General features: G+C 39.9%; 1 protein-coding gene across 2 annotated transcripts in view; it reads left to right on the top strand.

Annotated features, from left to right (window-relative positions):
- LOC130913997 (mitochondrial import receptor subunit TOM70-like) overlaps positions 1-15,676 on the top strand; it is a 68,008-nt gene extending 52,332 nt beyond the window's left edge. Inside the window, exons 10-12 of one of the 2 annotated variants that reach the window (XM_057833024.1) lie at positions 494-634; positions 11,928-12,065; positions 15,505-15,676. In XM_057833024.1, the coding sequence (XP_057689007.1) occupies positions 494-634; positions 11,928-12,065; positions 15,505-15,529 (304 nt within the window). In that variant the 3' untranslated portion in view covers positions 15,530-15,676. The remainder of the gene's footprint in view (positions 1-493; positions 635-11,927; positions 12,066-15,504) is intronic. The other variant, XM_057833023.1, reaches the window with a different exon arrangement.
- The last annotated feature ends 664 nt before the right edge of the window (positions 15,677-16,340 follow it).

Genomic DNA, 16,340 nt, shown 5'->3' on the forward strand with positions numbered 1-16,340 from the left:
TTGTGTATGTATATGAGCATTTATTTCAATTTTTGCTGATTATAGAAATGTTTTTGTATTTCTGTCAGTTTCACCATTCCAATTATCATTAAACCTGGAGTCAACTGGTCAAACTGGTCTTCAGAGTCGTGATGAGCGGAAGGTGTTTAGCTTACTGTCTTCGTGTACAGCACGCACATAGGAGGGCAGGACAGCTCACTTTCAACTTATTATTATAAATATTCTTGTAAGTTAATTTTTTTTTGCTGACACTGCGTTTTAAGGTCATCAACATGTTGTGCCCCCCTTGCCCCAAAAGTCAAACTCCGCCTATGCCACACATGCACATAACGAGACCTTATAAAGCCAAGCAATATAACCTGAAAGGGGATTTTTTTGCCTTCTCTTTTACTTTGTAACTAGAATGTGTGAAGTGTCAGCTGAAAAGATGTTATGGAACTTTTAAAAGGGTGTTCAACGTATGCGCTAATTCTTGACTCCTGTTTTACTGCAGATTATTACAGCTCCGGTGGAAACGAGACCTGGACTGGACAAGCATGTCTGAGTTGGGCCTGGACCTCATCAGAAAAGCGATCGAAATCGACAACAAATGCGCCTTTGCTTACGAATCAATGGGATTTGTCGAACTTCTAAGGTGAGGACACAACTGTCTGGGTAGATTTTTACCTATGGAAAACATAAGCGGATCTTAAGGGTGGGGCCAGGCCCCGCCTGGTGGCCGAAAAGTGTCATTGCATGTAACTGACTTACCAATAGACCCTACTCACATGACGTCACAACCACGCCTCCGTGCCATATTGTCCATCTACTCGTCGTGATGACGCATTACCGCTACGTAAATTCCTCCTATTACAGCGTGTTTTCTGCTCGTTAACATTAATAATCAAAATGGTGAAGGCGTGTGTGGTGGTTGGTTGCAATAACAGAGAAGATAGACGGAAAAACTTGAAGTTCTACCGTATTCCGAGAGACCCGGAGAGGACAGCGAGATGGACTGCTGCAATTCGACGAGAAAACTGGGCTCCAAATGATTACCATAGATTATGTATTAGTCATTTTCTATCTGGTAAGATGCATTTAATATATATTTAGAGGATTTTGGGCAAACAACCACAATTAAGATCATTGCGAGGCTAATCGCCGACAACATACAGTTTCAAATTCAAGATGCTTATTTCTTCCACCATCATTACATTTTGAATAATATTTAGCTGGTACCAAGTGAAAGAAGCTGGCCTCGTCTACGGATCATCAGTTAAACAGGTGTGTCCAAACCTTTTGCAAAGGCGGCCAGATTTGGTGCGGTAAAAATGCGGGGGGCTACCTTGGCTGAGGTAAATGATAGCTGTCTCAAGCACCGGCGTCGACAAATAAACTACAAACAAGATTGGCAGAATATAACAAATGACAAAAACAAAGATATAAAGAGCTTTTGCAAGCGTTGATAAGCGTCTTGGTCATCCAAGGTTTGTTTTGCATTCTTTGTCTCGTGGGAGTCAACTTAATCAGTGGCCTATACTACGAAGCCGGTTTTCTGGCTTAGCAGGGTAACTTCGAGAGTAACTTTATCACGTGCAACGTAAGTTCGCGGCTATACGAGACTACGAAAGGTGGATATGTTGGAACCGAGAAGTGTTGCCGTGGCAACACATGCCACACGCCAAACCTGGTCGTGTCAGAGTTAGATCTTGCTTAACATCAGGATTCCAATTAACCACGCTCTATTTAAACAGCACTCCTCCGCGGACGTGTCCTCCTGACAATGACGGCGTACTTGGACGACCCATACGACATTGGCGCGCGGATTGTGAGGGGCTTTCTCTGGAGGGCACGGGTATTTCGGGACCGCCAGAATCCGCTGGCGTACCCGGAAGATGTTCTCCATGAAAGATATAGATTTTCAGCTGAGGGAATTCTTTACCTGTGCCAACTGATCTAGGCAGACGTCACTAATGTAACCCGCCGAGTCAGGCCCTCACAACCGCGCAGATTGTGTGTGCCTGTCCGTGCGCTCTTTCGCCAGGGACAATATATGTATTCCATCGGTGATGCTGAATATCTGCGTAAGAACACTGTATGCCGTGCGATTCGGAGTGGGGTATGGAAACGCTTCAAAAACGCTTCAAATTGATGCATTTATAATAATCATAGAAATATGTAGACTATTTAACCATTCTGCCAACTTGAGGAGATTAAATTAAATGTCAAATCCACTGATCGGACAGACGCACAAATATAAAAGATATAAATGTTTATTGAATATGCATCTTACAGTCTTGTTTAACTGTGAAAAATCGCTACAAAATACCGGCTTTTATTTACGCAACAATGCATGGCATCCCCGCATTTCCTTCTTCTCCTGAGTCCTCACAAATATAACATAATTTTTTTTTAATTTTTTTTTTTTGTCGGGCTCGGGCCTGCAAATCAAGTTTATTGATCGGACTCGGATTTTTTAGGCCCAAACTAAAAAAAAGAACATACGTATTCGTACAGTCAAGGGGACTAAACATACAATCATCCTGTTTCGTGTGGTGATGCATGACAGTTATTTCTTACTGTTAATGTACCAAATCTTATTTTATTGTCCTGACAGCAGGCTTTATTTCTTTTCATGGACATAAGTAAACTGGCATATTGATGCATTCACAAATCACACGATCTGTAAATCTGCTGTCAACAGACCCGTTGCGCTCTACTCGCCGAAGCGGTGTTGGATTTCGCGGTGAGGGTGGATTTTAATTCCTCATAATTCCGCATGATCATCGCGCATTCCTCCTCCGTGAAGTAAGGTGCCCGTGCCATCGTCACAAGTAGTGTTTGACTCTGGTCACCGCCCCCTTTTATGTGAACACGCAGTAACTCTAACTGGGTTGACACAGGTTCGACTAATCAACCTCATAATCAGCGTCGTAGCACCGATTGACCACAAACTAGACAACCAGGTTTTGTCAACTCCGGTTACCCGATGGTAAACTGGATTATTTCTGGGGAGGTTGAACTCGGTTCGTAGTATAGGCCACAGGCAGTGCTTATCGTGCTGAGTGTATTCATAAGCACCCATAAGCTGCATTCACATTGTTTGCATTGTAAACATCATTCCAGTCTTGAGTTTAGAGATGTTTTTTTCATGATTTCAATGTTTTGATCAATTCTGATTCTTTTGTACACTGTCGGATTTACGCAGTGGTTGCGTGGAGTGTAGTTAAGATAGGCAGATGATCGGTGATATAGCAATGTTGTATCCGTGCAAATTAAAGTCAGTTTCTTTGTTTTCCTTAAGCCGGTTTTCTGAGACGGCAATAACATCAAACTTGTTATTGAAGCCCTGTGTAGAACCAGCAAAATCGGCAGTGTATCAAATACTTGTTCTCCCACTGTATTAGTAATTTGTCTAGATGTTCAATGTATTTCTTGTTGTAGTTTGTGTTTTTCTTTCTTCTCTTGTGTTTCTTTTCTTCTGTTTCCCCATAACCCCTTTCTGTTCGCTGCTTTGTCATAATAAACGAGGAATGTATTATTGAATGATCACGATGGGCGCATGTCAGACTCTCAATGTGAAACATTAAAACTGTTCAGACTATCCGGTAGGGCTGGGCGATATGGCCTTAAGTACGTATCACGATAAATTGAGCAGATTTACCTCGATAACGATAAATGACGATAAATTCGCCCAAGCAGAGTGTTATATAATTTGAAAATTTGAATCAATGCATGGAATACAAATTAATCGTTTCTCGTTAAATTTATTCAACCAGCTTTCAGTTTAACAATTGCACATGCAGTCTAAACATTAAGTATTAAAAAAAAATCTTGTAAACAATAAGAATGCTTGTGTGAACATTTATAACAGCTTGTATGACTTGAAAAATGTACAACATTATAAAAATCAATATGACGACTGTGCAAACATGTCATTCAAACCCAAATGACTTGCAGTATTAACAGTACACTTCAGACAACTTATCGGTAATGGCTGCTGTGACATAATTATTCAACACAAGTGTTTACGTTAAGGTTTCAGTTTTGTTTTTTTGTTTTTTTTTCCCCGAAACATTTTTAATACATGCACCCCCCACACAGGCACAACCAGATTAAAGCTGTATTGCTCTGATGCCAATGAAACATTTAAGGTTTTATGATGGCAGAATAAAGCAAACACATACAGAAAAATAGCTGTGGCCATTAAACTGTCATATTATATAAAGGCTTCACTGTTGGATTATACTTTATGCAGAGTGCTTTACCATCATGAAAGCTTTCAGAGAAATCACAGAGATGCTAAAACCGCGACATGATGATTGCTACACGGAGGTCCGTGCCCAGTCCACTCATTAATTTCAGCCGTTTCGACAAGGTTAGAGCCGCTGTCCGACTCTTTCACGTTCATTTGTAGCCGTTGTTAGCCGCTGGCGTTAGCCTGTGGCTTGGCTACCAGAAGAAAGCACTGAAAGCATCCTCTCCTGATATCGTGAGAACCAGGGAGGACAGCGGGTGAATGCCCGTCTGGAACCCGCCAAGAGTTTACTTTATGTCGGGTGAAAGTTTGGCGAAGCTAACTTAAGCCCGACTCCATCACGTTTGCTTGTAGCGTTAGCAGCTAGCGTTAGCCTACCGGGCTTCTGTTTGATTGGCTTCCTGAAAACCACGTGACTCCAGACGTAAGCACGCTGTCTGCTTTCTTAAAGGGGAATGAACGTAGCCGAACAACACAGCGTCAAAGCGGGATAAAAAGACTATATTGTCTTGTTTTATTAAATTACCGAATTTACCGACATGGTCAAAATTACATCGGTCATCGTGAAGAATTTCGGTGACGGTGAATTTTCGGTTTACCGCCCTGCTCTACTATCCGGGCACTTAGACTTTTATTCTCCGTGTCAAATAGATGAACAGGACAGGTTAAAAAAATGAAATGAAATAAAAGCTTCAGGAATCTTTCGCAGGGGTTTTGAATTAATTCGTTGATTCTGATGATTAGGTTAGTAGCTTCTTTAGAGTACCTTTTCATGATATGCAGATATTATGAGATGGTGATTTTTGTTTTTTCTCGACTTTTTTTGCCAAAATCATCAATATTGAAACAATGAAAGGCTTGAACTACTTCAATTGTGTGTAATGAATCTAAAATATATGAAAGTCTAATGTTTATCAGTACACAACAGAAAATAATGAACTTTATCACAATATGCTAATTTTTTGTGAAGGACTAGGATATGAAATAACATTAAGGCAATTAGAACAGTAGAAAGGTTGGTGATATGTTTCCTTTGAGTTTTGGAACTGGTAATATGTCAAAGTTACAATGTGGTCAATGTAAAAAGTTCATTTTTAGAGCAGATCTATTGTTGGGGATAGACACAGCCACTAGTGTACATCCATTTTCAAATGTTAACGGAATACAAATATAACAGGTAAAGATGCCGATCGATCGGGTCCGATCACATCATTTTCAAAGTATCGGAATCGGCAAAAAAATATCGGACATGCCTTTTTTTAATTAAAAAAAACTGGCATGTCCGATACAGTATATATATAGTATATATATATTTTTTACTGTCAAAGTTAACGCGTTACGCGGCACGACCCATTCACGCATTGCCGTTACAGCCTATAATATCGCTATTTTGGATATATACAGCGATAAGAGCCAACGCCAAGCAAGTGAAGTACATGCAAGTATTCATTAAAGCCGTGCAATTTATGAGCAGAAGCGTTACAACACTCCGAAAGTGACTATGTATGTTGTGGAAGTCGCTTTGGAGTAGTTGGACAAGGATTGAGCATTTATCTTAACGCCGTGCAATATGCCCAACGCAGAGAAGATATAGCATTTGCAGCCACCACACACTGTGATGATAGCATTTGCAGTCACCACACACTGTCATGGTTGCACCATTTCCACATGGTCATGGCCACTTCCTATCATGCATTTGGGCACAACACTTCAGTGTCATTTACTGAAAGCTCAACAAATACACTAGATGGCAATATTTAGTCACAATATGCAAACTCACATTTATCCTACAAGAATTAAGTCTTTCTATCAGTGGATCCCTTTCACAGAAAGAATGTTAATAATGTTAATGCCATCTTGTGGATTTATTGTTATGATAAACGAATACGGTACTTATGTACAGTTTGTTGAATGTATAAATCCGTCTTCATCTTTCCATTCCAACAATAATTTACAGAAAAATATGGCATATTTTATAGATGGTTTGAATTGTGATTAATTGCGATTGATTACGATTCATTAATTTTTATGGTGTAACTAACTCGATTAAAAATTTTAATCGTTTGACACCCCTAATATTTTTTAATCAAATTCTTTTCTAATTGTATTTAATGTTACAGGCAAAATGTCTTACACTCATCCAGAGTCTTTTGGTTTAAAGATTGGTTCATAATAACAACAAACATCCTCCCCTGCCATTTATTGTCGCACTCACAAAGTGTGGCACCGAAAAAAACTTGGAACATTGTCAGCATTGTCATGTTGGACAATAAAAAAACCATACTTGGAGCAATTGAATTGAGTTTTATTCATTTTTTTTTTCTTAATGCATTGCCAAAATGTAAACGATCAGGAAAAATTATCGGGAATGATTGGAATTGAATCGGGAGCAAAACAAAAAAGCAATGGAATCGGGAAATATCGGGATCGGCAGATACTCAAACTAAAACGATCGGGATCGGATCGGGAGCAAAAAAACATGATCAGAACTGTTGTGGTTCTGATTGAGCAGGGGACCCAAGCGCAGAGATGACAGGCAAAACTGGCAGTGACAACACTTTATTGGCAGGTTTGGCAGAAGGTGTTGAAATAGTCAGGTGAGTCTTTGCGATAGATGAGCAGACGGGCAAGCAGGTGTTCAGGCAGGCAAGTATGGCAGGATCTAGGGAATAAAAGAAAAATTAGCTTAATAGTATTTTTCAGGTCTTTTGACTGAGTCTGGAGTCACCAACTCTTTGAGCTGAGTTGTTGATCTGGCGATGAGGTGAGGCCAGGCACTGGTTTAAGTAGGCTGTTAACGACGATCACCTGCACCTGGTCCCAGGCTCACCCATCTGTCCAAACCTGCAATCAAGACACGCACACACACACACACACACACACACACACACACACACACGCACACACACACACACACACACACACACACACGCACACACACACACACACACACACACAAGGAGGAGCAGGGCTCAGGAGGCAGGATTCCTAACAAGAACAACCCTAATACAGGCAGTGGCGGACTTGGCAATTTTGGAGCCTAAGGCGAACATATACAGGGGCCCGCTTCATGGGTCGGGGGTTAAAAAGGTGAGAAGGGTGCGGAGGAAATATGTTCCGGTCTGCTAGGGCTGTCCTAAACGACATATTTTCTCCTGATTAGTCAGCCGACTAGTTTTACGATTGGTCGACTAATCTAATTATTTTCTTTTTTTTACTTATTTAGCAATTTAATTTTTGTTGACGCTTATTCATAAAACCTGTTTGGAACACTTAAATTCTTTGTTAAAGTACAAATAATCATGTAAAAAACAAGAATTAATCACAAATAAACAACGAGGTTAAATGCTGATAGCATTTACTAGTGCAGAAGAATGGAAAGTAAAGAAATTCAAAACCCTGACTTTGCCTTTCCAACATTATTCAAAACAATTCTTTAAAAAAAAAATCTAGCATTATTATTATAGTATACTACTATATATAATAGTAGTATGATAATTATAATAATTATTCATTGCCAATCATATTTGTCATAAAGACTGTCATTTGAAAGCTATTCTTAGTATAGAATCTGTAGTATTCACTCAACATATAATAATATTAATTTTAAAGTATGTGGGATTAACTCCGGAAATCGTTATTTATATGACGAACATAACGTGCTTTTATTTTGAAATGTTCACCGGAGGTACGTTCGCTAAACTGCTAACCGAAAGCTTTACACTCCGTGAAAAAAAAACATTCTTCGTCATTGCTTGTGGTGTCACTAATAGATTTTTTTTTTTTTCATTAGCAAATGCTGTTAACCAGCTGTTCACTGTTATTGTATGACTGATTGGAACTGTACTGCATTTTTTCGCCACAGCATATGCTGTCAGGTATTTTATGTTCGGTGTGGAAAAGAGGAAGAAAGTTAAAAGAGGCATTAGCGGCCTGTTCTCAATTTCTCCCTCACTGCACTTTGGCTCTCATGGTGAGCACGTTCGCTCATATGTTCGAAATAAACGATAGCCGACGTGCAAAGTAGCAAGTGAGCTGTAAAAATAGCGAGCTTAGTGGCGTGAAAAACGCGGGAGAGCTAAGTGAAGCTAACGAACATCTAAGCGAAGCTAAGCGATGCTAAACGGAGCTAAGCGAAGGTAAACGGCGCTAAATGAAGCTAAGGGACTGATACTCAGTCCGTCGTCTTGGAACAATCCATTGTAGTGTGTTTGTAGGGGGGAGAGATAATATACATGCAGCATTCAAATGGCTTTCTTTTTTGTTTTGTTATTTGTTTATTTGGTATGCTGACATAATTATACATGGCGAATAGTTGGGGGTGCTGCTGGCTCCGGTGGCCCAAGCTTTTACTCGTTGGGGCAAGGGCAGCTTGTTGGGGGCCTAAGGCAATCGCCTACTTCGCCTGAATCGTAGATCCACCTATTAGAGCCTTGTTCGGGCCTAAAAATCCAGCCCGCGTGTATTAAAAGCCCGACCCGGCCCAAGCAATTAACTTGCAGGCCCGAGCCCGAAAAAACCCGAAATTGAATGTTTTATTTGTATGCCCAAGCCCGAAAATGCCCCCAAAATTTTACGTTTTATTTGTAGGCTTGAGCCCGAAACCCCCCCGAAAATGTAAATTTCATTTGTAGGCCCGAGCCCGTTTTATTAGTGAGGACTCAGGAGGAGGAGCAAATGTGGGGATGCGATTCGTGGTTGCGTTTTGTGTGATCACATTTGTGACGATGCCTATGTGCATAATAACAAATTAAAACCAGTCTTTTGTAACAAATTCTCCCAGGTAAACAAGACTGTAAGATGCATATTCAATAAACATTTATATTTGTGTGTCCGTTCTACCAGGTGGATAGTTCATGCATCATTTCATTTATTTTAATTTCTTTGAGATGGCAGAAAAAACGCAAGTTTTCTTAATGTTTAAATAGTCTACATATTTTTATGATCATTATAAATGCACGTACACAACGAAATAACGCTGGAAAGGTTTGTTAAATACATTTCTGTTTGGGATTTTGTGCTCACATGGACGCGCCTCTTTGACAAGGAGAGGAACAGCAGCATATACTAAAATAAACTAAAAAACTTTTAAATAACATTCTTTATTTTAATGACTCGCATCAGAACACACAAAAGAACAACCTGCCTTAAGGAGTACTGAAACAAAATAAATAATAACATTTTAAGGAACACCATGCACGAACTCCATGATGTCCTGCTTAGCACAAAGAGGTGCAGCCTTCGAAACAGATGATAATAACGATGTTTGACTAATATCTTTTAGGCCAATACAGTTTTTAAAATGCCTGCTCAGCGTCAAAGTGCCAGTCTTTCTGCTCTCGTACGAGAGCAAAGCGCCACATTTGTTGGATTCGGCAAGGCCGACACAGTTTTCTGTAGCATCTTCCACCAGAAATTTAAATGCTTTCCACACACCACTCGTAGATTCTTGCCTTTTCAACCCCCCCGTCTTTAGTTTGCTTTTCACTTCTTGGTGCTGTATATTGAAATTCGGAAAGGAAATACCAGGATGCAGAGTTGCTCGACTTGCGGAGAGCGAGGGGAAAATTAAAAGGAGGGCGGGGCCACGGCGTTCATGTGCGCAAAGAATGCACTGGCTCTGCTGCGGCTCATGTTTGGGATTACCAAAGCGCTTTCTCTGTTTTATCCATAGGGATGGGAATTGATAGGATTTTTACGATTCCGATTCCATTATCGATATTGCTTAACGATTCGATTCTTTATCGATTCTCTTATCGATTCTAATTTGGGGGGAAAAAAGAACAAACATTTAGATTGGCATTGAGTTTGTTTAATCAGAAGTCACAACCTTAAAATCTCACAACAAGGTCAAAAGAGGCCCAAAGCCTCAATATTAACTGTGGCAAAAAGTGGCAAATGCACAAGAATGTTTAACATTTTACTGAAACATTTTTATATATTGGTATATATTAGCATATAGGTAGTTGGTCTGCCGTTAGCAATATGTGTTAAACTTGCAGGGGTCCCCAAACTTTTTCCAGTGAGGGCTGCATAACTTTTCCCTTCTCTGAGGGGCCGGGGTCAGTTTGTAACAGAAAAAGTGTGACGATTGCAGGAGTGCCTGAATGTAAAAAAAAAATATTGTTTTTCAGAAAGCCACAATCAAATAACCCTTTCTGGATATTTCACGGAACAAAAGTAAATAAAATAAAAATAATAATATAATATAATAATAATTAATAATAATAATAGCACTATTAATCAAATAGATAATAACCAAATAACCCTCTCTGAGTTCTTCACAGAAAAAGGCCAGAAAATAAATAACACTATTGAGAAAAAAAAAAAAAAAAAATCAAAATGCTCTCTGGTATTGTTCAGGGGGCCGGACTGAATGTTGGGGCGGGCCGTAGTTTGGGGACCCCTGTTAGAGTATTATTATTTACCAGTATATTGAAGTGCATGCCTTTTAGTTTTTATGGTGCTTTCACGCTCAAGTGGGGGTGCCCTTGCGCTTCCTCACGTGAAGAAGAACGCGAGAGAAAGCGTGAGAGAGTTAGTGAGAGAGGGAAGCACTGCTACGACCCTATGTTCTTTGTTGATGCTTGTAAAATATCTACAGAGGCAACGCCTGTATGTATCATCTTTTGTGTTGTTGTTGTGTGTTTCCACTCGCGATCGGACACTTAAATCCAGTTGTGTAGTGGTTTGAACGATGTGCTAATGCTAGCGAACGCATGCTAACTGTTTTGTTATTACAGCTAATCATCGCTGATTTACGTTGATGCAAACCTGTTTGTTACTGGGGACGAAATTATTTGTTTCATTTCTATTTTTATTTTCACTCTTCAAGTGATGGTTGAATAAAGTCAGCAAATTATACAAACGTCTTCTGTATTGTCATTTCGGAGTTTAGCTTGCTGTATAGGTGTCTCGGTGAGGACAGTGCTGTCTATTCCCTCCCGACAGTCTATTCCCTCCCGATGCAGTTATCTCTACCTTCCCTCCCGATGTAGTTATCTCCACCTTGCAATGATTGCAAGTCGTTTTGTTGTAATTTTTCCTCGTGAATTGAAGACACACTTTCGATCGTTTGAATCTACGTGCTGTCATTGTTATGTTTACGGCTGCAATGCTCGTGCTAAACCATCGTAACCTTTCATTTTCACCCTCTTTCCTGGTGAAGTTTAGCCAAACTTTGGAGCGGGTGGTTGTTGGTGCCATGCTAGTTTGATGTGTTTGGACAACAAGACAGTCACGACGCAATATGCGTCTTCAGGACTCGTTAAAGGGATCGTTAAGGCTATTTCATTATGATGTCGAGGCCTCGAAACACTCGGAACCGGTTCCGAATTGGAATCGGATTTCGATTCCCATCCCTATTTATCCAATTTATTTATTTTATAACAAGTATTCCTTAGTTTAACATCCATACATCGTCTTAGTATAAAAATATATATCTATTTAAAAAAAAGTTAGCGAGAGAAGTCCAGCCCGACCCGACCCGAATGTAAATGATTGACATTTTGGGCCCGACCAGTCGGATTCGGGCTTAAGATCTAGGCTCTACCGCCTATGATAACAGGCATGTTCATCCATAAACTGCCCGAACGGGTTGACTGTCTGATCCTAGCGCACATAAAATACAAGTTGTCTTATGACCCACGTTATTTTGACATGAAATAACTAAGCATAACTTCCTTTTCAGAGGTAATTACGATAAGGCAATCGAGATGTCCACCAAGGCTATCGACTTGGCTAAAACGGCGAATGACGTGGGCACCCATTACACAAAGCGCGAAGCAGCGTACGCCCACAGAGAGGTATTCAGGAAGTACGGCATCAGGTAACTCCTCCGCCACACTGAGGGATGGTTATTCTCCAGTCGTCACTGTGTTAAGCTTTGCATCCATGTGTTCAAGCAAGGGAAAAAAATTCAGAGTTGTAATTTAAAAAAGATAAGAGACCATCTGGAAATATATGGCGGAAAACGAAGCTTGCTCCCAAAAATGGATTATATTAAAGTCTTAATTCACCAAACCTCACCAGATATCCTCATTCACTTGAATTGATATCATTAAAATTTTGAGTAAAGGGAAGGCTTCCAAAAATGCTGGTGCAGACCATCTAGATCCATATCTTCCTCAATTAAGTGCTCATTTTATCAGTCCATATTTAGCTCATATTTTTAACCAAACCCTTCTTTCTGGCATCATACCAACCTCATGGAAAACTGCTACTTTTCTCCCGCTACATAATAAAGGTGACATCTATGATCTCAATAATTACCGTCCAATATCCAAGCTTCTGTTTTTATCCAAAATTCTTGAGTCTTTGATCCAATTCTCAACTACGTTCTTTTATTGACTCATCTAACATACTTCAGCCGCAACAGTCTGGTTTTCGCCCAGGTCACAGTACAATTACAGCTACAGTTTCTGTCTTAAATAACATTGTCTCCTTTCTTAATAATAACCAATTCTGTGCTGTTCTTTTCATTGATCTTTCAAAAGCATTTGATACCGTTGATCATAAAATTCTTCTACATAAACTTCAGGCCATTGGTTTAGATGTTAATGCTCTCAAGTGGTTTAAGTCCTACCTTACGGACAGAATACAAACTGTTGCTGCTGACGGTGTTCAATCAAGTCCACTTATTATTAAAAATGGGGTGCCGCAGGGGTCTGTCCTTGGACCACTCCTTTTTACATTATACATTAACTCATTTGCTCCCGGAACCGTATAAATACGTTTTATTTTTAAATGCCCAATTGTCCCACAACCGTATTTATACGTCTTTTGCGTTTTTTTTTAATAAGAAGCATATATAGCTTCCGCTGTATCTGAGAAACAAAGAAAAACGCTCCAAACCAATTTTAAAGCAATAAAACTGGCCACTGGAGGGCAGTAGCGCATTTTGGAAGACTAGACAAGCCGATTCAACAGCAGTGAACGGCGGCCAGCATTGTCAAAACGCTGGCGGATTGAGCCCAGGCGGCGCTCCGACCGGACAAAACAACGAGAGGACGCCTGGGACACCAGGCGCTGGACGATTGTGCAAAACGAGTGAAACCCCCCGTGGATCGGCTCGCCTAGCAGACCCCGCAGAAATGCAAAAATAATCCATCTTTGTGAGACAGAAAACGATGAGGGAAAAGTTTACACAGCTGACGTGGCGACAACGGCGTCATCTCGGCGACAAACCGTCATCTCTCAGTCGTTGTGTGTGAATAAATTGTTACTATTCTATCTAAAGCTCTATTTGTCTGGTTGTTCATAGTATTTTGTAAAAGGAAAACATTATTCAGATGTTTGGGATGTAACTAATGCAAAAAATAGCTTTGTTAAAGTCAAAGTTATGTTTGAAATGTATGCGTTTACAAAAAGCTCATTTTCTCCGTTTTTTCATCAGAAATTGGAAAATTGCTCAAACTAAGCTATTTTCTAATGCTGATTTCTAAAGAATGGAAAAAGATACGAACTTACTTTTTTTTTCTACTGAAAGAAGAAAGTCCAATCTTTCTTTTGGTGGGTTCAAGGTTTATATAGCAATAGAACAGAATTTTCTGTGGGCCTTGCAAAATCAGTCAAAATCCAGAAAAAACGGCCGGGAGCGAATGGCCTTGCTCTGGTGAAAATGGCTGGGAGTGAAAGAGTTAATAATATTATTCTTCTTAATCAATATTGTAATGTCCACTTTTTTGCTGATGATTGCTGATTTTGCTCGAAACGAATTTGAGCTGGGACCACAGTAACAAAGGCTACTATCAGTAACAAAATGCGCCTGCACTGCCAGACATGGCCCCCGGCTGAAGAAAGTACACGTCCAGGCCCGTCTGCTGTTCGCTAGAGAGCATTTGGATGATCCAGAAAAGGACTGGGAGAATGTGTTATGGTCAGATGAAACCAAAATAGAACTTTTTAGTATACAGGTTATCGTGTTTGGAGGAGAAAGAATACTGAATTGCATCCGAAGAACACCATACCCACTGTGAAGCATGGGGGTGGAAACATCATGCTTTGAGGCTGTTTTTCTGCAAAGGGACCAGGACGACTGATCTGTGTAAAGGAAAGAATGACTGGGGCCATGTATCGAGAGATTTTGAGTGAAAATCTCCTTCCATCAGCAAGGCATTGAAGATGAGACGTGGCTGGGTGTTTCAGCATGACAATGATCCCAAACACACAGCCAGGGCAACAAAGGAGTGGCTTCATAAGAAGCATTTCAAGGTCCTGGAGTGGCTTAGCCATTCTCCAGATCTCAAGCCCATAGAAAATCTGTGGAGGGAGTTGAAAGTCCGTGTTGCCCAACGAGAGCCCCAAAACATCACTGCTCTAGAGGAGATCCGCATGGAGGAATGGGCCAAAATACCAGCAACAGTGTGTGAAAAGCTTGTGAAGAGTTACAGAAAACGTTTGGCCTCCGTTATTGCCAACAAAGGGTACATAACAAAGTATTGAGATGAACTTTTGGGTTTTGACCAAATACTTATTTTCCTCCGTGATTTGCAAATAAATTCTATAAAAATCAAACAATGTGATTTTCTGTTGTATTTTTCCACATTCCGTCGGTCGTGGTTGAGGTTTACCCATGTTGACAATTACCTCTCTAATCTTTTCAAGTGGGAGAACTTGCACAATTAGTGGTTGATTAAATACTTATTAGCCCCACTGTACAAAAATAGCCCTGTGAGAAGTTCATATAATTAAAAAAATCACAGAGGAGTAGAAGAACTTTAATATAACGAGGCAATTTTTTTCACCCTGCCTCTTTTTTTTTTTTTTTTTTGAACGCCGCCTCTTAAAAGAATCGTAATCATTCGGAACCGGAATCAAAACGTGGAATCAGAATCGGAACCGTTCAATTCCAAACGATGGGCAACCCTATTCAATATGTACAGACATCGGTTCCAAATTGAAAATTAAAACCACGAAACCAAATGTGTAATGTCTGTGTTTGTAATAAGGGGGCTTGATTGATGGATAATAGGCCTGTATGTGAGAAGCAGCTAACTTAAAAAAATAAATAAAAATTTGTAAATATTGAATTACCCTTTTTTTCCCATTTTTTTTTTTTGTGGTCAGCATGTACACTTTGACATGTAAATCCAACACCTGTGCTGTTTGAATAAGAGAAAAACCTTTGCTATCAGGCTGACCCAAACGCCTCCTTTTTATAGCTCATAAATGATAAAATCTCTGGTACAGTTGTATTTTCATTTTTTAGTTTCTAATTTTAAAATCATTCCCTGAGCCTGTCTTTTTTTCTCTCTCTCATTTGACAGACTGGCAGATAAGGTGTCATTTTAAGAATGGAAACGTTTCAAGACAGCCACTTCGATTTTGACTGACAAATTCCTCTGATATTCTTCATCGATACATATGGTGACCAAAGTAAAATAGAACTTAAATCTGAATAAAGTTATGATTCCTGGAAAGACATGTGGTGCTTTTCTTTTCTTTACTGTATCAGTCAGTGTTGCCCAACGACAGCCCCAAAACATCACTGCTCTAGAGGAGATCTGCATGAAGGAATGGGTCAAAATACCAGCAACAGTGTGTGAAAAGCTTGTGAAGGGTTACAGAAAACGTTTGGCCAAGGGTACATACAGTTGTGGTCAAAAGTTTACATACAATTGTGAAGAACATAATGTCATGGCTCTCTTGAGTTTCCAGTTATTTCTACAACTCTTTTTCTCTGATAGAGTGATTGGAACAGATACTTCTTTGTCCCAAAAAACATTCATGAAGTTTGGTTCTTTTATGACTTTATTATGGGTGAACAGAAAAAAGTGATCAAATCTGCTGGGTCAAAAATATACATACAGCAGCGCTAATATTTGGTAACATGTCCCTTGGCCATTTTCACTTCAATTAGGCGCTTTTGGAAGCCATCCACAAGCTTCTGGTTGAATCTTTGACCACTCCTCTTTACAGAATTGGTGCAGTTCACTTAAATTTGATGGCTTTCTGACATGGACTTGTTTCTTCAGCATTGTCCACAAGTTCTCAATGGAGTTTTGGGAAGGCCATTCGAAAACCCTAATTCTAGCCTGATTTAGCCATTCCATTACCACTTTTGATGTGTGTGTGGGGTCATTGTCCTGTTGGAACACCCAAC

The sequence above is a fragment of the Corythoichthys intestinalis genome, chromosome 3 (genome assembly GCF_030265065.1).
Source record: "Corythoichthys intestinalis isolate RoL2023-P3 chromosome 3, ASM3026506v1, whole genome shotgun sequence".
Classification (NCBI taxonomy): domain Eukaryota; kingdom Metazoa; phylum Chordata; class Actinopteri; order Syngnathiformes; family Syngnathidae; genus Corythoichthys; species Corythoichthys intestinalis.